The following is a 25,644-nucleotide window of genomic DNA, read 5'->3' as shown; positions in this document are numbered from 1 at the left end:
ACAGCTGGGAAGTGTCTGAGGTCAGATATGAACCCAGGACCTCCCGTCTCTAGGGCTAGCTCTCAATCCACTGAGCTACCCAGCTGCCCCCACCTAATAGGCAGTTTTCAAAGGATGAAATTCAAGTCATCGATAATCATGAAAAATGTAGCACATCACTAATAATTAGAGAAATGCAAATTGAAACAACTTTGAGGTTCTACCCCAGCTAAACCCCTGTCTTTTACAGGAAGCTTTTTGGAACTCTTCTTAATTCTAGTACCTTCCCTCTTATAATTATTCTCTGTTTTTCCTGGATATGGTTTACTTCTTACATAATTTTTTTGCATATTGTTTCCCCAGTTAGGTGGTAAGCGCCATGAGGGCAGGGACTATCTTTTGCCTCTTTTTGTACTCTTCAGCACTTGGCACAGTGCCTTTCATGTAGTAGGTATTTAATCAATGTAGACTGATTGATTGGTTAACAAAAAAGGGAGATGACAAATGTTGGAGGGGCTGTTAGAAATCAGGTGTACAAGTTAGCTGTTGTTGGAGTCGTGAATTGGTCCAACCAGTTTAGAAAGCAATTTCAAAGCATGCCTAGAAAGTTACTGACTTTTACATATCTTTTGACCATCTACTAGCCTAATACCCAAAAGAAACAAAAGGAAAAGGATTTGTGTTTGTGTTCTTTCCTTGGTACCCAAAAAACTGGAAACTAAGAGGCTCGCTGTCTTCCTACTGGGGAATGGCTACACCATTTGGGGCATATGAATAATGGAATATTGTCATGTTTTAAGAATGATGAAATGGACAATTTTGGAGGAAATTGAGAAGACCTTTATGAACGGATACAGTTGATGCAAAGAGAGCAGAATGAAGAGAATGATTTATACAATGATAACATGATGGAGAAAAACGACTTTGAAAGACTTTGCCACTTTGATCAACACAATGATAAATCATGAGTCCAAAAGAATGAAAATGAAAATGACACTTACTGGAAATTGAGGCGATACCCATCAATCAGGGAATGGCTGAATAAGATGAGACATATGGCTGTAATGGAATACTATTACACCATGAGAAATGAAAGTAGGTTAATTTCTTTTTTTTAAATCTTTACTTTCCATCTTAGAATCAATGCTATGTATTGGTTCCAAGGCAGAAGAGTGGTAAGAGCTGAACAATAGAGGTTAGGTGACTTGCCCAGGGTCACACAGCTAGGAAGTATCTGAGGCCAGATTTGAACCCAGGATTTCCCATCTCTAAGCTTGGCTATCAATCAACTGAGCCACCTAACTGCTTCCACAAGTAGGTTAATTAAAAAAACTTTTTTTGAGGAGCCTACATGAAATTATATAAAGCAAAATGAGTAGAACCAAGAGAACATTATATACAGCAACAGAATTAATGTTGAAGAATAACTTGTGAATGTCCGCCTCCAGAGAAAGAACTGATAAATAGAAACACAAAAGACATAGTTTATATACACATATTATGATTAGTTTTTGTTAAGCAATGGCTTCTCTGGGGGAGAAAGAGAGGGAGATACCTGGGAATTTTAATGTAACCAACAAACAAATAAATGAATAAAAATTAAAAAAAAAAAGAAAAACAGAGTCATTTCCTGACAGAGGTGAAGGAGTTTAAAATGCAGAGACATAATCTTTTTAGGCAAAGCCAAAGTGGCAATCTATTTTACCAGATCACACAGCTATTCTTCCAGTTTGATTTATTTTATTTGTTCAATAGGGAGTAATGGGAAAGAGATAATTTTTAAAAAATGTTTGCTAATTTAAAAAATGAAAACAAACTTTTTTTAAAAGAAAGAAGCTAGATTTAATCTGTTGAACAATTTGTTCAAAAAGCTGACTTTAGCAGAAAGCAAGAATAATTCCTTAAAGTAAGAAGCTGGCCTTGCTATTTTCTGCAAGATACTTCCATCTCTCAACTCTTTATATTTTTGGTGGCTGTCTCCTATGCCTGGAATGTTCTCCTTCCTCAGCTCTGTCTCTTGGCTTCCTTCATGTCTCAGCTAAAATCTCACCTTCTTTAAGAAATCTTTTCTGCAGAGGCACCCAGGTGGCTCAGTGGATTGAGAGCCAGGCCAAGAGAGGGGTGGGTGGGTGTCTTGGATTCAAATTTAGCCTTAGACATTTTCTAGCTGTAGGACCCTGGGCAGGTCACTTAACTCATTGCCTAACCCTTACCACTTTTTTCTCCCTTAGAACCAATATATAGTATGATTCTAAGACAGAATTCTTTTCGGGTCCTCCTTAATCTTAACACCTTTTCTCTTGAGTGATCTTCAGTTTATATAGTGTATATATCCTGTTTGTACTTAGTTGTTTGCATGCAGTCTCCCCTATTAAATTGTAAGTTCCTTGAGGGCAGAGGTGGGACCCCTTTCTCTCTTCCTCCTCTTTCATGGAGGTAGGATGATGAGAAACCCCATTCTGGTGCCCAAGGATGAGGCTTGGGGTCCTGCCATGGTCGCCACAGCAACAGCCAAGAGAGGGAGGGAGGGAGGAAAGGACCAGAGCTGGAACATAGCCAAGGTGCTGGGAACAAGAGGGAGAAGGGGCAGAACTCGGCTCCTTTGGATGGAGGTGGATCCTGGGTATCTGGGTGTCCCCTAATTGTTTCCACCAGGTATGGACATGTGTGTGTCTCTTACCGTGAGGGATCAGGAACACCAGTCTGGTCCCTTTCTGCCTGTTTGCCTTCACCTCTCTTTTATGCTCCTCTGCCACCTGTGCCCTCTATTCTTTTCCCCCCTCAAATCCTTACTTTCCTTTTCAGAATCAATACTAAGGATCAATTCTAAGGCAGAAGAGCCAGAAGGGCTAGGTAGTGGGGGTTAAGTGACTTGTTCAGGGTCACACAGTTAGGAAGTATCTGAGGTCAGATTTGAACCCAGGACCTCCTGTCTCCAGACCTGGCTCTCAATCCACTAAGTAGCAGCCTGTGCCTTCCATTCTTGCCAGGACACTCTCCTCCAAGTCCTCATCTCTGAGCTGAGGCTCATTCTATCCTCTTGCCTGCAATGATCTCCTTTCTCCTTCCCACCAAACCAAACCACAGGATTGTAGATCTAAAGATGGAATAGACTTCTGAAGCCACCCTTCCCTCCGTTTTACAGACAATAAAACTGAGGTAGAGAGGATAAATGATTTGGCTCCTTCCATCCTTCTAGGCTCAGATCCAGCCTCCCCTCCTCCAGCAAGCCTTCTGTGTGATGACAACTATCAAAGGAAGAAAGGTGAAAATAAGCTTGGGTGTGCTGGGAATGTTGAGAAGTACAATGGTAGCCAAAGGCTAGAGAAGGGAAAGAGATTCAAAGCTAGAAGGAACTTGGAGGCCCTAATTAAGCCAAGTAGATAATGGAGGCACCAGGACCATCTAGCCTATTTTATAGATAAGGAAACTGAGGATCTGCAGAGTTATGTGACTTGGCCAAGGTGACACAAGCAACAAGTCATTTTGTTGTTCAGTCATATCAGACTCTTTATGACCCCATTTGGGATTTTCTTGGCAAAAAACCAGAGTGGTTTGCCATTTCCTTCTCTAGCTCATTAAAAAACAAGTAAGTAACCCCCCCCCCCCCCAACCCCTTACCTTTTTCCTTAGAATCAGTACTGTGTATTGGTTTCAAGGCAGAAGAATGGTAAGAGTTAGGCAACAGGGTTAGGTGACTTGCCCAGGGTCACCCAGCCAGGAAATGTTTGAGGTCATATTTGAATCTAGGATCTCCCCTGGTTCTCAATCCATTGAGCCACCCAGCTACCCTCTTCTCTAGTGCATTTGACAGATGAGGAAACTGAGGCAAATAGGGTTAAGTGACTCACCCAGGGTCACACAGCTAGTAAATGTCTGAGGTCAAATTTGAACTCAGGAAGTTGAATCTTCTTGACTCTGGACCTGGAATTCTATCCACTGTGGTAGAGTCCAGATTTGAACTCAAGTTGTTGGACTCCAAACTCAGCACTCCCCTTTAAGGAAACAATGAAGTCAGAATTGTGACTTGCTATGCTGAGTAAGAGCCACAGAAGCTGATGCAACACAAAGACAAAGGACAGAGACAAGTCTCTGGTTTTTCTAAATTTGTGAAAAGCTGCCCTTCTTCAGGGCCCAAGCTAGCCTCCTCCCTTCTTGTTCGTAGGTCTTGGCTTCTCTCCATCTACACCTGGCTCAAAATGTGAGAAGAAAAAGGCAAGAGCGGAAACCTCATATTAAAAAGCCATTCAGGACGGAATACATGCACACAGACACACACCTTACTGTCATTTACTTACTTAGCCAGCTCAGCTCAAATCTCATAGGGGCAATTTCTCCCCATATCTCCGGATTAAGGGGGATTCTGGGAAGGAAAGGCAGAAGCAGCCAGATGCTCCTGGGGAAAACAGCTGCAAGACTTTTAGCCCCTTGGTTTTTCCTTGGTCTTTCTCTAATTAACATCTCTACCCCATCTTCATCTCTCCACAGACTCCCCTGTCTCTCCTCCATCTCTCTCCAGTCTCTCTGTCTCTCTCTTTCTATCTCTCTCTCTCTCTCCCTTCTTTCTCTCATCGGTGTCTCCACTATCTCCTTTCTTTCCACTGTATCTCTCTTTCTTCTCAGTCTACATCTCCTCAGTCTTTGCTCTATCTTTCTGCTTTCTCTTTTCAGTCTCTTTCTAGGTCTCTCCTTTATCTTCTTTCTTTATTATCTCTCTTCTATTCATTCTCACCTCAGTCTCTCTGTCTCTACTCTCTCTGTTTTCTCTTCTCACTCTCTTTAGTCTCTGACTCTCCTTTATTTTCCTTCTCTCTTCAATCTCTTTCTTCTCTTTTCATTCCACCTCTCCTTGGTCTCTCCTCTATCTCCCTTCTTTCTCTCCTCAATCTCCCCTCTAGCTTTCAGCTTTCTCTTTTCAGCCTCTCTCTTTAGTTGGCTCCCCTTTATCATTTTTCTCTCTTTAATCTGTCTCTTCTCTTTTCCTTCTATCTCTCCTCTGTCTCTCCCCTATCTCCCTTTTTTCTCTCCTCAGTCTCTGTCTCTTCTCTATTTTCTCAGTCTTTTTCTCCATAGCCTCTCTGTCTCTCCTCTAACTCTCTGCTCCATCTGCCCTCAGACTCTCTAGGTCTCCTCCAACTGCTGTCTCTCTCCAGCCCCTCTGCCTCCCTCTGGTTTCTTGTCCTCAGCTCAGGCCTTAGATCCGCTGACCCCCAGTTCTCTCCTCTGCAGGTTCAGCTGGTGCATGATGCTCGGGGCTATCCTCTGCCCACATAGGTTCTGTTTTGCTGTTTGCTCCACAATGACTCCAGAGAGGATTTGCTCTGATTGCCTGAGTAATAGTGATAATGATGGCCCCTCAAGTCACCACAGAGGGGAAAGGGAGAGGGAAAGAAGGAGAGGCAGAGGGAGGAAAGGAGAGGCAGAGGGAAGGGAGGAGACAGAAGGAGGAAAGGAGAGGCAGAGGGAAAGAGGGAGAGGGAGTGGGAGGGAAGGAGAGAAAGTGGGAGGGAAGGAGAGGCAGAGGGGAAAGAGGAAGAGGCAGAGGGAGGAAAGGAAAGGCAAAGGTAGGAAAGAAAAGGCAGAGGGAGGAAAGGAGAGGCAGAGGGAAGGGAGGAGACAGGAGGAAAGGAGAGGCAGAGGGAAAGAGGAGAGGCAGAGGGAGGGGAGGAGAGGGAGTGGGAGGGAAGGAGAGAAAGTGGGAGGGAAGGAGAGGCAGAGGGGAAAGAGAGAGAGGCAGAGGGAGGAAAGGAAAGGCAAAGGGAGGAAAGAAAAGGCAGAGAGGAGGAGAGGAAGAAGGAGGGAAGGAGAGGCAGAGGAAGAGATGGAGAGGTTAGAGGGAAGGAAGCAGAAGCAAAGAAAGGGATGGAGAGGTTAGAGGGAAGGAAGCAGAGGCAAAGAGGGAAAGAGACAGTAGTAAAGGAGAGGCAGGGTGGGGGGAAAAGGGGTAAGAAGAATTAAGGAGAAGAAAAAGGGAGAGATAGGAAGAAAGCTCCTTCTCATTCCTGAAAATATACAGACATACTTTAACAGCCTCTTCTTACTCCACCTAGACACACACAGATAGACACCACCACCACCCTCTGGAAAAGTCCTATATTCACTCAGTCAGTGACCAAGAGAGAAAGGAGTAACTTCCTTTGGTTCAGTGGTTCTAGCCTCAGTCTACCTCTTTTTTCCTTTTTCTTCCTAGCCGGAAAAGAGAAAGGGGAAGGAGAAGGAGATGGGTTTTCTTTAGAGAGTTCTTTCTTCCAAACTCAAAGCCTTTCTCCCAACTCTGACTGTGTAGAAACCTTAGGGATAGATCCTTCATCTCTGTCTGCCCAGTTCCCAGCCATAGGGCCTGGCACCCTTATTGTCCACTTTGTTTTAATTCTAGGGCCACATATGCCGAGAGCTGGGAGGGCTCTCATAGATCATCGAGGCCAGGGGTCCTTAATGTGGGAGGGGGGTCCATGAACTTGTTTTTTAAAAAAGATGTTGATAACTAGTTCAGTATAACTGGCTAACTTTGTAGTCCCTTATATTTTATTTTATGCATTTAGTAACATCGTTGCAGGAAGGGCTCCATAGGCTTCACCTAGTGTCCAAAGGAATTTGGGACAAAAAAGGTTAAGAGCCTCTAGATGAAGCCAGACCCTCGTTGTGCAGAGATGTAGAATGAGACCTAGGAGAAGAATGGCCATGTAGAGTTAGTGGCAGAGCTGGGATTAGAAACCATGTCTCCTAACATGTCTCCTAAGGGTTTGGGGCCCTTTCCTCTGTACCACATACCATGGGGCAGTTTCCCCTGGCTTCCTGTCTCCATGGCAATCCTGGGCAATAAATGAACTTTGATGAAGTCCAAGGACCCGTCCAACCTGGGGCCAGTCCCTCTGACATTGCTGCCACTGCCTGGATTCCCTGCCCTGAGCCAAACTTGGCATGGGCACCACCTTCACTGGGGAGAGGGATATGCCAGGCCAGCAGCCTAGGAAAAGTATCTGCATCAACAATCGAGGCTTGGGGTCTTCCTGGGTGCCTTTCAGAGAAGCTGTTTCTACAGGGTGGCATGGCACACTTAACTACGAGTCAGCTTGCCCATTTATAAAATGGGGCTAATAATCTGCCGCCTTGCCTGCCTACAGGGACTGGTTGTGATGATGCCAACGACAGGATGAGATCCATATATTGAAAAGATCTTATCAGGACACCCCAATTCCTTCCCTGGACCCTCCCCCAACCCTACCCAGAGTTCCTCTGAAGGAAGGGGGTCCCAGAGCCATCTTTCCCATCCCCAGTCCTCCCGCAAGATTCTGCCTCTGATCTCTGACCTGCCCCTTAGCCAGTCAGTGTGCCAACCCTCCTGGTGCCTCTATTATCTACTTGGCTTAATTAGGGCAGACTTTCCCAATGGATTAATTCCCAGCTCTGCCCATCCCACTCCTTATTCCCCTGCTGGTCTCTCCATAGCTATCCCTGAGGCCGAGACAGACTTTAGAACTTCAGAAAAGCCCCCTTTCCCCACCAATTCCCTAAGACTGGGCCTTAACCCTTGGGTGTGGCCTGGGGGAAGGCAAGAGAAAGGAGTCTCTCTCCTCACTGGGAAAAGGCTTCCCAGCCAGGGACTCTTAAAGAGCAATGACAGCAGGTGCAGCTGTTGTCTTTAGGATGACCACTAGAGGTCGCCCTTGTCTCACTAATGGAACCAGAGTCTTTGCAGCAGCTCAGCCTATTCCCCTGCTCTGGGCTAGGTCCTGACCTGTCCTTCTCCCCTCTCCGACATGAGAAGACTGGACAGGAGAATCCCCGCCTTCCAGCCAAGGTGCTCCTGACCCAATTACTGGCATCCAGACTCTTCTAGGTTAGTTTCCCTAAAGCCCATCCCCCTCAGGGTCGGACCCACCACTCTCTTTCCAGGATCTCACAGGGCTCTGCACCCTCCTAATCTGGGGGTGTGGGTGATGTTACAAATGCTGTTGGAGGCTGGGGAATGGACAAGATGACCTCCCAGAAACCTTTCTAGTCCGAGGAGATTCTTCTTTCCGTCTAAGTCCTCTCTATTGTTTAAGGTCCAGCAGAGCCTAGCTTGGCTCTAAAAGCATTTCCTCTCCTTCACAGCCCCTCAAGACCTCCATTCCCTCCACTTGACTCTCAGCAGCTCCCAAAGAGGTTCATTCACTCTAAGGCATGGCTGACCCACCCAGGGCTTTGGCATATGAAGGGGATAGTGTGGCCCTCGAGTGAGCAGGGGTTCTTAAACTTTTTGGGGACCCCTCTAGCAGTCCAGTGAAGCTCACCGATCCTGTTTCAGAACCATGTTTTTAAACGCAAAGATAAAGTACCTAACATGACAAAGAAAGCTTAGTGCAAATAAGGATCCATTTTCATGGATCCCAAGGAAATCTAACCACGGACTCCTTGGGAAGGGAATGAGAACACACATTTATAAAGTACCTACTATGTCCCAGGGGCTAGGCTAAGCTCTTTATAGCAGATTATCTCATTTGATCCTTGAGCATGCATGGACAGGGTCCGGAGCCAGGAAAACCATTGTTCACATCCCATCTCTGACACTTAGCAAAGGTATGCCAGAGCAGCTACTTAAGCTCAGTTTCTTTACTTGTAAGATGGGGGTGATGATACTGCCTGTAATTCGAGGTTGAGTGGAAATTGAAATGGTCTTGCAGTAAGGGGACCTGATTTCAAATTCTACCTCTGATGTTTACTACCTGTATGATCTTTTGCAAACCATTTAACCTCTCTGGGCCTCAGTTTTCTCATCCGTAAAAGGTGGCATTTGGACCAAATGACTTCTGGGGTCCCTTCTAGCTCTAGGCTCGTAGGATTCTCCCCTGTATTCTAGGGTTGTTGGAGAGATCAAATGAGATCAGGTGTGTAATGGATTACCATAGAAATATTAATAGTTGTTCTCCTATCAGGATGAATCCATTTTAAGAAGATTGCCAGTGCTTGTTCCAAGGAACAAAGCACTATGGGACAAAATTGTCAGGCTAGTGGGAAAGAGTTTGGTTTTTTCCCCTTTGTTGGAGGTAGAGAACAACCCTTCCCAAGGTCCCTGCCAACACGACACAGTTGCAGGCCCCTGGGCATATGGTCCATTGTGGTGTAGGAACAGTAATTATGGGAAAGGGTCAATGTGAAGGAGAGACTTCATCCAATTTTTTCAGCTTTAAAGAGCTGAGGACTAGGCAGGGAGAGGTTGTCTGGTAGAAGATGGTGCCCAGAGGCACACAGATTCATGCACTGGGGATTGGTTTCCACAAATGTATTTAAGAAGAAAAAAAATCAACAAATGTCCCATTTGTGACTTTGTATTTCAAACTCCTTTCATGTGGAGAACTGAGCGTCACTTAGTTAAAGCCAGATACTGATTAAAGGCAGCCTGCTGGCCACTCTCTCCATCTAATTCTTCCACTGAGGCACATGCTTTCATCCTTGATGACTCCATGGGATCTCAGGCTGAAAAATTCCCTTAATTGAAGAAAGCTGTCGGGTCCAGGGAGGGGGTGTACGTAGAAGATAAGGTGCCAAAGAGAGGGCAGCAGCATGTGATATGGGAGCTAGGAGACCTGGGTTTGAATCCTGTGACCATGGGCAACTAACTCCTTCCACTCCTTGGGCTCCTCTCTCCTTCTCTGTAAAATGGAGCTAAAACCCCCCTTTTTTTGTCAGGACAATCCAATGGAACCTACAGACTCCTTTTTTTGGAATAAGATTGTTTTTGTAAATATATGAAATAAAACACATAAGATTACAAAGAAGCCAATTATGTCTAATGAAATAAAGATGGGATTATTTTCTAGCCAAGTTCATGGATTCCCTAAAATCTATTCACAAATCTCCTTGGGGTCCTCGGACCCTAGGTTGATTTTTTACAGGAGAAGAGCTTTCTTGCACTCCAAGTAAGATCTTCAAGGTCATGGGAAACTTTAATTTTAAATGCCATTGGGTCGAGGAGAATGAACCTGTCTACTAGACTAGAAGTCCTAAGAGAGGAGATTGGAGCCTTGGCTAAAGTCTGTATCACCCCTAGGACTTGGTATTATATATATATATATATAGTAGGTGCTTAATAAATGTTAAGATTTTAAGGATCATCATTTGAGAGTTACAATAGTCCCTAGAAGTCATCAAATATAATTGCTTCATTTTTACAGTTGAGGAAACTGAGGCTAAAATTTAAGGTCATGGAGAGAACAAGCTGATGAGCTGGGATTTGAATTCAGGTCCTGTGACTCTAGACCCAAGGTTATTTTCTCAGGATCTCTATCCTAACCATTCCCCGTTGAAGTGACTCCTTTTGGGAATGGATAATCAGTGGTCGCCTGTGTTCTTTGAGGTGAAGAGGGGCATCTCAATACCCTCAAAGATGGCAGTTAATATTAGTAACAGAAATAAGTGTCATTTGTAAGGGGATTTAAGGTTTACAAAATAGTCATAATAACTTTGTTAGTGCAGTATTGTTGGTCCCATTTTATGGATGAGGGAACTGAGGAACAGAACTTCCCATACTTTAAATAACTCCCCTTCTTTTGCCCCTCCCAGTGCCTGGATTTGAACCATTAGAGAGGGACCCTTTGCATCTTTGAGACTTTCCCTTAGAAACTCCTATTGAAACAAAGATAGAAATATCCCGAGGGAGAATAACATAAGTGAGTATAAAAAATAAACAGCATCATAGAGGGAACCTCGGAGGTCATTTGGCCCAAAATAAGGAAACTGAGACCCAGAGGGACATTAAGTCTGAGGTCACAAAAGCATTAGAGAGAGGAATTGGAATTTGAACCCATGTCTTCCCACTGCAAGTAGAGCACTCTTCCCTAGACTTCCCTAGATGTCTCAGGTTATCTCCCCCTTCTCTAATTATATAACAGTGGCAGTCTACCAGGATGGGGAGGGGGTGGGGACCACCCATAGTTAGAAGGGAGAAGAGAGAGGAGATATAGGGGGGAGTGGATAGTCTCTGGAGAGACTGCAGAAGGTAGAAGGGAGGAGGGAGAAGGAGGCATATGGATGCTTGAGATGCTGTCTGAGGTTTAAAGGAAACTGTCAGACTAGGGGAGGTTTTACCCCAACTGAGGAGATACCCTGAGAATGACGCCAATGAGTAGATATGAGGAAGGTTCCTGAGCTCTGGGGAGCAGGGGGGTCGAGGAGGGAGGTGCTAAGCGCTCTATAAAGGAGAGGGAGCTCTTCCTCTGGTCCTCTCCCCCTCCAGAGCTCTAAAGAAAAGCTGTGGCTGGGGGGAAAGAGGAGAGAAGAGAGAAGAAGTGACTCCAGCCTGGGGAGCAGCTGGAGTTAAACATGTCCAGAAGATGCTAGCAGCAGAGTCTAGGGAAAACTAGGGATTCAGATCCGGAACTTCCTGGATTCCAGGGGCTGCTTGGACAGGATCAGAAGGAAGAATCTGCCTCCACTCATTTCATTTGTCTCCCTTTCCCATATCTGTTCTAAACCTTGCATGGGGATGAATTTAATGTATTACTCTTTGGATCTCGAAACACTATTCTCATAGTAACCTGGCACAAACACATATACACACATACATATGTGGAGAAATGGCCTACTCTCCCAAGAAAGCTGGGGGTATGGGCAAGGACGGGGATGCAACGGAAGGGGCACCCCTGGGAAAGGGGGGCACTCAGGGTTGGCTTCCAGCTCTGCCTCACGTCTGCTGGACAGAACCTTGGCTGACCTGTATGCCCAGGTCACCCCTCCCTGAGAAACTGGGCACTCAGGGTAGCCCCCGGAATTGTGCCCCCAGACCAGAAACAAAGGCAGCCCCAGGAACCGGAACACAGCCGGCCAAGCACGCGGGAGACCCCACAGGAACCTCCATTAAGGAATGCAAATGTGGTCCCCAGGCAGCGGATGTGGGAGGGGACAGACACTTTCCAGCCATAGTGGGGGTGGGAGGAGGCAAGCACAAATACCCAAAGAGAAAAAGACCTGTGGGGTCCTTTGGCCTTAGGATGGGAAAGTGGGGTAAGGGGGTCTCAGTGGAAGTACAGAGCACCTTTGCCAGGGCAATTGGCAGCAGAAGGGCTCCAGGACCAGCCTCCCACCCCCAGCAGTAGGCAACAGGGCTCAGAAAGGATGCCTACAGTGTTGCCAACACATGGACCAGGAATCACGGGAGAAAATCCAGCCTCTTGCCCACTCAGATTTGGGGTGCCACCCCTTACCACTGCCAGAAACTGCTCCCATAGCTCCTCTGCTGCTTCCTCCAACTCTCCCCCTTCAAATCAATGAATTAGCCCCAATGATCAGCTCCAGCCCATCCCCATTTGTGTGCTGAAACTGGCTCTAGCACCACCCCCAAATGGCCACCCCCCCCTCCCCAGGCTTATCCAAACTGCACCAATCCCCATCTCCCCACCCTGAGTCTGACCTTGTGAATACCCAGCCCTGGGAGAAAGGGAGAAAAAAGGTCTCGGTCCTCCCTTTCCCAGCTCCCATCATTGCCACAGGCCCCAGACGAGGCAGCAGGGCAAGGATGCCTCCTTAGCCTCTGCACCCATCTTGTTAGTGCCAAAATGAATAGAGGAGCTCAAAGGGTGGGTGGGAAGCATGCCCTCACCGAGGGCCGGAGGCTTGCTATTTTCAAGGGAAGGCTGTCGGGAAAAATCCAGCAGGTGGGTAAAAATGTTCAAGTCAGATGCCTGACACCACCGCCCTGGTCCACGCAGGACCCCTCTGAAACCACCCAGATCCTGGAGCTTCGGACTCTCTTCTGGGGGGGGGGGGCGCGGCAGAAAATGGGGGGAGGGGCTACTGAAGTTTCACATCTAAACATCCTGGCAGAAAACAAGCCAATCCAGGCTTTGCTCTGGGGACCACACATTGGAAGCTGCAGAATTTGACTTTTCTCTTGTCCTCTGACTCGGGTTAGTTTCCAGGGCGACAGCAGCAGCAACAGCAGCATCACTTACCGGGTAGGAAAAGGAAAAAAAAATAGTCTGCACTGAAAACTCATCTTCGCTTAGAAAGATACAACTGAATAGGGTTGATGGGCTGATATAGAAGGCTACCAGGGAAAGATCTGGACCTGACTTCTCTTTCAGGACCTGGATCCCTTGTATGACTTCAAAATAGCTCCGTGACTCAGTTTCTCCAAGTATGAAATGGGTACGTCACTTTACTCTACCCACTGCCGTTGTGAATAAAAGGTCTGTGGCGTTGGAGGCAGAAAGAAATCACCAGAGAGGGGGGCCTGAGCTGGCGAAGAGGTATCTTAAGGCTTTAGGAACTGGGCAGGCTTGGGGAGCTTCTGCGGAGCACCCTCCACACCCCTGGGCTCCAGAGGAATTTTCACATCTGCTCAGCTGGCAGAAATCCTTCCAGAAAAAAAAAAAAAAGCAAAACATAATCCAAGCCAGAGTTGCTCAGGGCTCCCAGCTGGGAAATCCTCTAGGACCCGCATGGGAAGGAACTGGTAAGGAAGAAGGATGCTTCGGAGAAGAGGGAAGAATTGGATTTAGGAAGGTTTCATGTGACAGGTCCAGATCCGACGACAGTAAATTTCTCTTGGTGCAACCCGAAGAGGAGGCCACCTCCTCGAAGCCCTGGGCCCTCTAGCCGACTCGGCACCTGCTTGCCCTTTGCTTCTCGCCAGTCCATACAATCACACGGACCCATTTCCAAGGCGGCTGGCATCAGGCCAAAGAGATTGGGCTTTTACGCCTCCGCTGCGGGCAGCGAATGGGGGCGCCCTCTTGTCACTGGGGCCACTAGAGACCTAAAACTGCACCTGGTCCCAAGCAGGGGAGGGGTCTTGGGTCTTCGCCCCCGCCATCTACGTCAAGCTCCCTCCCCCCCAATAGCCGTCTAGCGTCCTCTCTCTCCTCCTGTCCATCCGCTCCGATGTTTAGCTGCCCCTAGAGGGGCGGCTGACCCTTCTCTCCCCTCCCCGCTCCCTCTTTTCTTCCAGGGCTCCAGACAAACTTTTCCCCGCGTGGCTTCGCGGACGCCCGGGGGCAGTAGGGGTCCGGGCCTGCTGCCTTCTCTGCGCTTTGCCCACCGGCTCGGAGAGCCAAGGATCAGCGCCCGAGGCTCAGGGGAGAGAACAGTCCGGGCTGGCCGAGCGCCCCTTCCCTCCGCCCACTCCTCCTCCCCTTCCCCCGTAGTCCTGCACTCACCACTCCCAGGCTCAGATCCTCGGTCCGGGGCGCGGGCGCAGCGCTGCCCCCCCGGCCCTGCAGCCACAGCGCGAGCAGCAGCAGCGGCGGCCCCAGCCCCCGGGGAGCGCCCCGCACCATCGCGCCGCGCCCGCTCCGGCTCGGGCTCGGGCTCCGGCTCCCGGCCGCGGGACTCACATCTCCCCCCGGGCGCGCTGGCTCCGGTCCCGACTCCGGGGGCTCTGCGGGCTCACATCCCCGGCAACCCTGCGCCCGCCCCGCCAGCCTCCTCGGGCGCTGGCTGCTCGGCTCTGCTCAGTCCTTTCGCGCGGTCAGCGCCTCGCTCGGCGTGCGCTCCGGGCGCACCCGCCTCCTTCTCCGGCTCTGGCTTCGACTCTCAGCACGACCTCCCGGCCCACTCCTGCCCTTCGGATAGTCCGTTCCGACGGTCCTCTTTCCGGCTCCGCTGCTCCCTTCCCCTGGGCCGGAGCAACAGTACCTGCGCCTCCGTCTCCGAGCAGCCCGTCGCGCGTCCCTCCAGCTCCGGACACTGGCAGCGCTGGAGCAGCCGGAGCTTAGCAGTGGCGGGGGCGGGGACATGCTAATGAGCCCGGACTGTTGGGCGGGGCCTGAGGGAAACTGGGCAGGGGCCCAGCCGCCCCACCCCGAAGCCTTAAAGAGCCCGCGCCGGCGCTCGGGGAGATGCTGCAGGCTGCAGGCAGAGGGCTCTACTGGGGCCAGCGAGCCACGGTAGCCAGGTCTATATGGCCGCGGCGGAGCTGCTTCAACCGCGCGTCTATTGGCGCCAGCTCTAAGCAGAGAGGCTGAGCTGGTGACTGGGCTGACTCCCCCAAGGAGTCGCATAATCGCGCCACCTGGTAGTTGGGAGCGGGTAGCTGCGCTGGGATCTGGCCAGAGCCGGGATACCCAGTCCAGATCTCGCATCGTGCCGGGGTCGGCGCTGGCGACACAGACGCTGTTTGCGCGGCCTGGGGCTCGGGGCTCCGGGAGGGCGACCCGCGGAACGCCAATGCATCCGAGCTGAGGTGCCAGCCTCGCCGATACAGGGGCTTGGGATTGGGTTGGGGGTGCTAAGTCAGCCGGTGGCCGAGGAAGGAGTGCATCTGGGAGGATGCAAGGGCACCGGAGGTTCTCCCCTAAATGTTGATTTCGGGAGATCTGCGCTGGCCAAAGAGAGGGGAGGGGGTGTCAGCCCTAATTCCCTCCCCATCCTCACTCTGGGGCCCCCTAGTTTTTCTCCTGAGGACACTGGACACAGCTCCTTCCCTCCGCTCCCTGGGTCCCTCCTGTCTCCCTCACCCCACTTGCCCCAAGTGATCGCAGCCTACCTAGACCAGTTCCTAGGAAACATATTGTATATCTGGCCCTGGCCTCCATCCTTCTGTCCCTCACTTCTTCTCTTTCATGCTATCCCTGGCTCTTCACCTGAGCTGATGTCAAAGAGCAAGCTTACCTCCCCTATGGGAATCCCTGTACCTTGGGGAAGGAGGAAAGAAAGAGGAAGCAGGAAGCCAAGGATTTTGAAATTCCTGGGTCCTAGTTTGAGAACAAGAAAAAACCTTCCATATTATTTAGTTTCTTCTCCCTTATTTTACAGACGAAGAAACTGAGGCGAAGAGAGGAAAGTGAAACGGCCAAGGTCACACGCAGGACTTTTGTCTTCGGACCATCAAAGCCTTTTTTTGAACCAACCTGGGTCAGAACCCCGCAGAGACTCCCTGCTGTATCTCTAGTTTATGACTTCTATTACATCTCTCAGAATGTCAGAACAATGCTGGCAGGGTTCCGATCGGCCATCTGGTCCATCCCCTTCTTTCTAAGGAGGAGCATCCTGAAAATCAGAAAGCACTAGGGTCTTGTCCAAAGGCACCCTGATAGTCCCAGGAAAATTGTCGATCTCTAGACTGGCAGCGGGGCTCTTTCCACAGTGGGGAGCTCACAGTCTGGTTGAGAGAGGGAAGTCATCCCTGAAACAATGAAACAACTAGTAGGGAAGAACTGTGGGACCAGACTCTTAGGTGCCTGGAGCTCTCAGATGGAGGAGACTTATGCAGACCTGTCTCTCCATCCCTTTCTCCTGCCCTCAGTTAGAGAGCTGGTACCTAAGTTATTGCCAGAGTGGGAATGGCCCCCATGGGGAGATCTGTGTAGTCTAAGGACCCTAATCCTAACTCTTTACCCTCCCCCCACTACCAGCCTCCCTTGGCAGTTTTGGTTCCAGCTAGCCAAATCTCTATCTTCTCCTCACCTCCTCCTTTTATTTGAACCCATCTGTGATGATTTTATTCCTACAGGGAACTACCAGGGAGGGGAATTCCTTTTTCAAAGCAGATCTAAGCAGCTGAAGATCTTAGTCTTGCCCTTCTGAGGTCACACAACTAGCACATGTCACTGGCTTTGAACCCTGGTCTTGCTGACTTCAAAATCAGCTCTTTATCCACAGTCTCTCATGTATTTATAAGGGAAATACAGAAGAACTTGGGGTGGAGGGGTAGGGGGAACAGTGTCTATTTTTTTTTTTACACCTTACTTTCTATCCTAGAATCAATACTATGAGGCAAGAGTGGTAAGGGCTAGGCAATGAGGGTTGCCTAAGATCACAATATCTGAGATCACATTTGAACCCAAAGACCTCCAGATCTCTAGCCTGGCTCTCAACTCATTGAAACACCTAGCTGCCCCAGGGTACAATGTTTTTTTTAACATGAATGGTTGTCGAATTAAGGTCCATCTTAATTAAGGCTTTTGTTCTCAGACTGGTGCTCAACAGTTTCCAGGCAGGAATATATGAATCCCCATTTTACAGAGAAGATTGAAGCCACTGACCATTATTAACCTTTTCTCTATTGCCCACTCCCAATTCTGTAATCTCACCTGTCTTCCAACAGATCAAGGAGATCAAAGGATTCTACTTTAGAACTGGAAGGGACTCCAAGGCCATCTTGTCCAACTCTTTTATTTTACTGATGAGGAAATAGAGACAGAAAGGTTGGGTGACTTTCCCAAGGACATTCAGATAGTAAGTGGAAGAGCCAAGATTCATACCCAGGTCCTCTGTGGGTGTGTTTGATGACCACTAGCAGTCAGGATGTGGGAGAGTTCACAATGTAAGAAGGCAGGTGTTCATCCCTGCAGCTCTGGAAAGCAGATCCTGGATTCTTGTACCCACAGCCTGAGATTATCTCATTATCTCAAATGAGATAATATATGCAAAACATTTTGCAAACCTGTATAAATGCCGCCCTATTTTCTTGCCCTGGTTTCAGAGAATCACAGAATTTCTGAGTGGGAAGGGACCCGGAGGCCATCTAGACTAACTAGCGGTCATCTAACCTTTGAAGCCCTATATGGATCGTCCCATGGGGCAGCTTATTCCCCTGTGGGATAATTCTAGGTGTAAGGCACTTTTTATTTTCTCCCAGTCTTCCTCTCCATCAACCCCCACCCCCACCCCCAGCCCCATTTTTCTAGTCCTGCCCTCTGGGGCCAATCAGAACAAGGCTGACCCTTCTTCCACCAGACAATCTTTCAGATACTTCAAGACAGCTTTCATTTCCTTCCTGAGTCTTCCCTTCTCCAGTTAATTTATTTCCTTCCATGGAATCTCACAGGACTTGATCTTGAATGAATGGATGAATTAATGAAAAATCCTCCATTAATTGATAACTAGGAGCAAAGTGCTGGGGATACAAATAGAAAAAGCATGACAGATTCTGATTTCAATGAGCTCCCATTTTAATAGGGGAAGGCAATACACTTAGCCCCAAGGGCCAGCTACAAGGCAGACAGAAAGGCTCTGTGGTCCCTAGAGTTCCAGAGGTAGAGGAGATGGGATCGCAGCTTCTTTAATGTCATCTCTACTGATAAAGCCATAGCCATTAATAATAGTTAGCCATTTGGCAGCGCTGAGGACTTTGGTGGTGGTGAAAACTTCCTTTCATGAGTCTGGAGAGGAGATGGGGCTCCAGCTCCCTGCAGAGCTAGTTCCAAGTCATGTCTCTATGAAGGTTATTTTCCTGGCTTTGGGAAATGGCTAGAAGTAGGGGTAATGGCCTGGAAAGAGGTGACATTCATGGAACTTTCGGATTCAGAGTCCTGGGCTATCTCTATTTGGAACTAAGGGGAGGAGGTGGTCAAAGTGATATTCAGATGGTTTGATTTGTCTGGTACACACTCCTGTTTCTCCCTCAGATGCCTTGTTGCTTTAGTACTCCATCCTGGTTGCCCTTGTCTGGGAACTCTCCAGTCAATCAATTTAATTTTTATTTTTAAGACCCTATCTTTCCTCTTGGAATCATCATTGAGTATTGGTTCCAAGGTAGAAATGTGACAAGGGCTAGGCAATGGGGAACAAATGACTTGCCCAGGGTCACACCACTAGGGAAGCATCTGAGGCCATATAGGAACCCAGGACTTCCTGTCTCTAGGCTTGGCTCTCAATCCACTGAGCCACCTAGTTGATCCCAATTTTATTTTGCTAAATGCTTTACTCAAAACTGAACAGAGTAAGGGGCAGCTAGCTGGCTAATAGAGAGCCAAAGCGGAGTTTAAATCTGACCTTAGATATTTCCCAGCTATGTGACCCTGGGCAAGTCCCTTAATCCCAATTGCCTAATCCTTACCACTTTTCTGCCTTGGAACCAATACACAGTATTGATTCTAGGATGGAAGGTCAGGGTTTGTTTTTGTTTTTGTTTTTTTCCTTCAAAAGTTATTGAGACCATTCTCCATTCTTGGTTGGCTCAGGCAACTTATGGTTTGGGCTGATGACATCACTTCTAGGCTGCTTGAGTAGGAAACACTCAGAAAGTGTCTAAGGGCACTGATGGATGCTTGGTTAGTGGATCATGATGGGGAGCTCAAGTGATGGAGTTTCATTAAGCTGGATCAACTTGAGGTGACCTTAATGCCTAACCCTTCCCTGCTATGGCTCCATAAATCTCCTTTTGTTAATTATTGGAGGACCTACCAATGTCTTGTTTTATTCCAGTATTGAATGCTATCAAACCTAAATTGTATGAGGCAGCCAGGTGGCTCAGGGGATAGGGCACTGGGCTGGGAATCAGGAACTCATTTCTCTGAGTTCAGAACCATCCTCAAACACTTACTAGGTGTGTGACCCTGGGCAAGTTGATTCACCCTATTTGCCTCAGTTTACTCATCTGTAAAATGAGCTGGAGAAGGAAATGGCAAACCTCTCCAGTATTTGCCAAGAAAACCCCAAATGGGGTCAGAGTTGGACATGAATGAACAACAACAATGAATTATGAATGGCGGACCTAGAACGAGCCAACTGGAGGATTTGGCAGGATTGGAGCACAATGAGCTCATTGAAAGTAGGAGAGGAGGCAGGGTAGGGGAAAGTGAGCCTGGATTGGCCTTTAAGTGATGCTTTTAAATGGATACCTTGAGAGACTGAAGTTCCTCACTCTTGGGAGATTAGAGAGTAAACTGCAGGCCATCATTCAGCAAGGAGGGACAGATGCCAGTATGCTCCGGGTCCTGGAGAAACAGACTCTCCTGGTAATTGTAGCAAACTGATTTGGGTCCTCTGGCTCTGGTGAGCCTTCTAGCCTGGTAATTGAAACCCCTTCCAGGTTCTAGTGGGGGGATTTCTTCTGAACTCAGTTTACATTCAAAGCACTCAGGAGAGACTGAAGTTTTTAGGACTAAGAAAGATTTCTCCCTCATTAGAAAAGGATGAATTCAGGAGAATTAGTGTTCAGCCCTAACTGGGGTGGATGCCTTTGAATTGCTGCTAATGGTCACCTTCCCTGGCCTTGGGGGAAGCCTCCTGAAAGGACATTAAGGGATTCATATTTGTGCAAACTGTTTAGTTTTGAATGTGTTTTCTGAAATGATTGTGCAGCTGGACCAGCCGGCTCCATCTTATAATTGCATCTGGACATCAACAGCCCTTAAGAGGCGGCATGAAGAACCCTGACAGTAGAAGAATGAAAATCAAGGCAGGTCGCTGAAATTTTAGCGTTGTCAACCAGATGTTCTGCAGAAACACTTGGAGTTTTGTTTATCTTTTAATTTGGAATTTGAGAGATCAACTAGAATGTGGCCATGTGGATTTTGTTGATTTTGGGGGGCAAGCCATTGAGGCATTTAAAATACAACAAACTCTAAACATTCCCCAGAGAGCTTGCTCTCTCTCTCTTCCTTCCTTCCTTCCTTCCTTCCTTCCTTCCTTCCTTCCTTCCTTCCTTCCTTCCTTCCTTCCTTCCTTCCTTCCTTCCTTCCTTCCTTCCTTCCTTCCTTCCTTCCTTCCTTCCTCCCTTTCTCCCTCCCTTTCTCCCTCTCTTTCTCCCTCCCTTTCTCCCTCTCTTTCTCTCTCTCTTTCTCTCTCTCTTTCTCTCTTTCTTTCTTTCTTTCTTTCTTTCTTTCTTTCTTTCTTTCTTTCTTTCTTTCTTTCTTTCTTTCTTTCTTTCTTTCTTTCTTTCTTTCTTTCTTTCTTTCTTTCTTTCTTTCTTTCTTTCTTTCTTTCTTTCTTTCTTTCTTTCTTTCTTTCTTTCTTTCTTTCTTTCTTTCTTTCTTTCTTTCTTTCTTTCTTCTTTCCCTCTCTCCCTCCCTCCTTCCCTCTCTCCTTCCCTCCCTCCCCCCCCCTCTTCCTCCCTCCCCCCCTCTCTCCTTGGCATCTTGCCCACCCCCCATCTGTCTATCTAGTCCCTCTCAGGGAGGGGCCCCTGAAGACCATGGAAGTGGGCCTCAGGAACATCTCTCTAACCTTATAGAAATTGCTATTATTTGCACCAGGGTGGGAGATTGAGGAAGAATAGAGCCCATGGACTAGCCTAGAGGAGTTTCTGACTTTGTGCCTTTTTGTGTGACTTTCTGTCTTTGTCCCAGCATAGGGGGTCAGACTCAGGACCCAGAAGCAGCACGCACAGCTACCTGCTGAGCCCAGGCTTTTGCTTATGGAGGCAGGGTCAGGATGTGCCCTTAGTGGGGCAATCAGACCCAATAGGGACAGTGCCATGGTTCTCAGGCCCCAGTAATGGCTCTTGCCCTGTCCCGACTCAGGGATAGCAGGTGACTGGTAAAGTGGGCAATGGTCAGAAAGGCAGGCCCTGAGGGCAGTGGCCAGGTCAGTGCCCCAGCATCAGCAGACAGACATTCAGAGTGGCTCCCAGTGTAGAACGGGCATTGGTGTGTGCAGAGGCAGAAATCAGGCCCCCTGGAACCCCTCCACTTTATGTAAAGTGAATCAGCCTCTTCACATCGCTGCAGAGATCATTTTCCAACTCCTTCCTGTTACTGTTTGGCCTTCTTTTTGTTTTTAAACCTTTATCATCCATCTTCGAATCAATACTGTCTGCTTCAGTTTCTTCAGCTGTAAAATGGGGATAAGAACAGCACCAATCTCAAAGAATTTTTTATGGATCAAATGAGATAATAATTGTAAAACACTTAGCCCAGGCCCTGGCATGTCATGGAGGTGCTAAATAAATAGCAGTTCCCTTCCTCCTTGATGGGGCTTGAAAGGAAACACCAAGGGGCTGGTGGTGGTACAGGTCAATTCTGTCTGATATGTGACGAGGATCTGAGATTGCGCAGAAAGGGCCATCGTCATTGTTATAGCCATGATGCTCTTAGAGTCACCTTTTTACATGGAGACACCCACTGTGAACCCCAGAGCTTTTAGCGTCATCATCTTGGGACACTCCTAGATTTAATCATTCTTTCAGGGAACTGTTAAATGATTTCATTTTTACTATGTTTCACTTTTTTTAACCCTTACCTTCTATCTTAGAATCAATATTGTGTATTGGTTTGAAGAAAGAAGAGCAGTAAGCGTTAGGCCATGGGGGCGGGGTGTTAAGTGACTTGCCCAGGGTCACCCAGCTAGGAAGTGTCTAAGTTCAGATTGGAACCCAGGACCTTCTGTCTCCAGGCTTGGCTTTCTATCCACTGAATCATCCAGTTGCCCCCAATGCTTGTCTTTGTTAAATATTCTCTGACAATGGTTAAGTAAATAGCTTTTATTTTATTTTATTTTTAAATCCTTACCTTCCATCTTGGAGTCAATACTGTGTATTGGCTCCAAGGAAGAAGAGTGGTAAGGGCTAGGCAATGGGGGTGAAGTGACTTGCCCAGGGTCACACAGCTGGGAAGTGTCTGAGGCCAGATTTGAACCTAGGGCCTCCCATCTCTAGGCCTGGCTCTCAATCCACTGAGCCACCCAGATGCCCTGAAGTAAATGTCTTTTAAAAATTTTATTTATTTTTGAATTCTATTATATTATTATTACATATAATAAATAAATATAATATTATTTATTTAATTAATTAGATTAGAATATTTTTCCATGGTTACATGATTCACATTTTCTCCCTCCCCTCCTCTTGGAGCCAACAAGCCACTGGATTAAGTAAATCTCTTTTTGTCAACTTTTAATGACCTACCAGGGTCTGATTTTGTTCCATTAAAATGTGAATTGAGCCAACAATAGTATCTTGGGGTGATATGATTACAGGTTGCCATTCACTCTATTGACTTAGAATATCAAACTTGTGATCCACAAACACCCTCAGATCTTTTTCTGCTGTACCTTCTCCATCTTTTCCTTGTCAAGTGGATCTTTTCCTACCCAAGTGGAAGAATTTACATTTTGATTTCCCCAGAGCTCAGACGATAGAAAAGATAATAGAAGAAATCAGCCTCTTAGGCCTTTGTCAAGAATCAAACCTTCCAGTCTAGGCCTTGGATGGCCTCCTTTCTCCCTTCTTCCCTCTTACTCACAAAGTGAAGTGACTCTGGTCTCCTCGGAGGTCGTGAGGACCTGGGAGTCAGCCTTTTTTTGGCCCACTGCCTCTCCCTAGAAAACTTCTGAGTTGCTTGATGGGGAGGCTGAGTCTTCCTTCTTCCAGTTTTCTCTCTTTCCTCAAATCCCTGCCAATATGCCCAGGGTAGGTGCCCAGGAACTATGGGTTGAATCCAGTTACCCTTTCCTCTCCCTGTTGACATAGGGGCAAAGGAGAGAGATCAAATAGTGTCCAAATGAGGGCCAGGCCTGGGTCTCTCTTGCCTCTCCCCTGATGGGTCTTTAAAAACTTGCGTTAGGCCATCATGAGACCCAATGAATCTAATCCTGGAACATTTCTCTGAGGGAAGGAGCCCAGCACTCTCTTCCTCAAAGGTCTGCAGATGGGACCACAGTCCTGCATCTTCCACAGTGCTGTGTTGGTAAATGTTTAACAATTGGCTTTCTGAAAAAGGAAGATATGCCTTTAGGTTTAATTTGCATTATTGACATTTTCTCTATCACTTTTTAATTTTAAACCCTTATTGTCAACTTTAGATTTAATACTGGATATTGTTTCCAAGGCAGAAGAGCAGTTAGGGCTAGTGTGAATTTTAATACTATCCCACCCTAATCAGACTGTACTTTAGAAGATGTGATTTAGCTATTTCCTGATCAGTAACAATGGAGATACTTGGAATAACAGAATCAGGTCTTGGGAACTCTACATTCTCCACCCTACTCAGTTTAACAAGATTTTGAAGGTCTGCATCAAACTCAAGATTTAATTATCTGAGGAAATGGTCTTCAACAGACATGTGCAAAAAAAGGACAGACCTCTGGGCTGTCCTAAGTCAAGCTAAGCCATCATTGGTATAGATGAGACGCAGGAAAATGATGTAAAACTGTCTATATAAGGCACGCCACTTCCTCTCTCCTTCTCTTTCCCTGGAGAGACGACTCTAGCTGGCAGGATGCTGCTAAGCATTCTGACATCTTGGCATGGTGGAAGCTATTTGTCTTGTTGTTGGTGGTGAGTTTTGCCCTTGAGCTGATTCAGGTTTGGGCATCTTAGCTTAGGAGGTCAGGCTGATTTTTATCTCTTTCACACTCAAACCTTACTTTCAAGATCTCCTAATCTTCTGGCCCGGTAGTAGCCCCTTCCTTCTTCCTTCTTCTTAATCTCCTCCACTATATCAATTAAATCACCACAAAATTTCCAGCAGAGTTTGGCTATTTCATTAGAATTTTATAAATAAAATCCTTGGCAATCAAATATAATTATTACATTCAGTCTCAACCATAATTTTAACCTTTACACTAGGCAATGGGGGTTATGTGACTTGCCAAAGGTTACACAGTTAGGAAGTGTCTGAGGCCAGGTTTGAACCCAGATATTCCCAACTTCAGGCCTGACTTTCTGTCTACTGTGCCATCTAACTTTGCCCCCACCAGTTTCATATTATTTACCTTCATTTATTCTTCTTTCTTTTTTTCTCTTTAAACATTTACCTTCCATTTTAGAATCAATATTGTGTATTAAGGCAGAAGAACAGTAATGGCTAGGCAATGGGGGTGAAGTGACTTGTCCAAGGTCACCCAGCTAAGGAAGTATCTGAGGCCAGATTTGAACTCAGGGCCTCCCTTCTCTAGACCTGGCTCTCCATCTACTGAGCCACTCAGTTGCCCTCCACTCTCTATCACTTTCTTAAGTCTAAACAGTCCATAATACAATAAAGTTCTGATTTGTAGCATTTGCTAGTTTCCATGGGGATAAATACTCTAACTGAAAATTTAATGATGGGACTATACAAGTTTGAGCCAATGCCAGCATATCCTTAGGTCCAAGGGACAGTATGGGGAGGAATCCATCCAATTCAGACTCTCTAAACTATTTATTTTGTCCCCTTTCTCAGGTCTCAGTCTCTCATCTGTTTTTATTTTTCTAAACCTTGACTTCTGCATCAATTCCAAGGCAGAAGATCTGTAAGGGCTAGGCAATGGGGGTTAGGTGACTTACCCAAGGTCATACAATGAGTGTCTGATGTCCGATTTCAATCCAGGACCCTCCTATCTCTAGGGCTGGCTTTCTATCTACTGAGTCATCTCACTGTCTCCTCCCATCTGTTTTAAGCTAGATGTAAATGAATAATTAACTAATGTCAACTGATGCCATCAAAGACCTCATTTCCTCAGTTAATCAACTTTCTCCATCAGAGCTGACAGCAACACTTAAATGGCTAAGGAGGGAAATTATAGTTTTTGTTATCTAGACCCAGGATTTTAAAGATTCAACGGAGGAGCTCCTGGTGAGATAAATCCCTTTGTCAGGAGGAAGGAAGGAAGTAGGGAAAGATGGAAAAAAAGGATTTAGTAAGTGCCTCTATGTTTTAGGTACTGTTCTAAGCATTTAAAAAAATAATATCCTCACAACAGCCCTAGGAGGTAGATGCTCTTATTATTATCCCCATTTTACAGAGTAGGAAACTGAAGCAAACGGAGGTTAAATGATTCGCCCAGGGTTCCACAGCTTCTAAGTGTCTAAGGCTGGATTTGAACTCCTCTCTTCCTGACTCAAAGTCCCAGCTCTCTATCTACTGGCCCACCTAGCTGCCCCCCCCCCACCCCCAGGACAGATTTCCCATCTGGCTATGCAATTTATAATCTTAAAGAATTGGGAATGAGGTTGGAGGGAGAGACTGGGAGAAGTTAAAGGATGTACCTGGGCTGGATCAGTCCTTACCATCTTGGGGACACTTTTTTTTGGCTCTAGGGAGG

General features: G+C 47.1%; 1 protein-coding gene across 1 annotated transcript in view; it reads right to left on the bottom strand.

Moving 5' to 3' along the window:
* MMP17 (matrix metallopeptidase 17) overlaps positions 1 to 14,678 on the bottom strand; it is a 67,769-nt gene extending 53,091 nt beyond the window's left edge. The window contains exon 1 of the mRNA XM_001378481.4: positions 14,118 to 14,678. Coding sequence (XP_001378518.1) covers positions 14,118 to 14,237 — 120 coding nt within the window. The 5' untranslated portion in view covers positions 14,238 to 14,678. The remainder of the gene's footprint in view (positions 1 to 14,117) is intronic.
* Between the last annotated feature and the right edge of the window lie 10,966 nt (positions 14,679 to 25,644).

This window comes from Monodelphis domestica, chromosome 3 (genome assembly GCF_027887165.1).
Source record: "Monodelphis domestica isolate mMonDom1 chromosome 3, mMonDom1.pri, whole genome shotgun sequence".
Classification (NCBI taxonomy): Eukaryota; Metazoa; Chordata; class Mammalia; order Didelphimorphia; family Didelphidae; genus Monodelphis; species Monodelphis domestica.
Note: the sequence above shows the minus strand (reverse complement) of the source record. Positions and strands in the feature narration are given on the sequence as shown.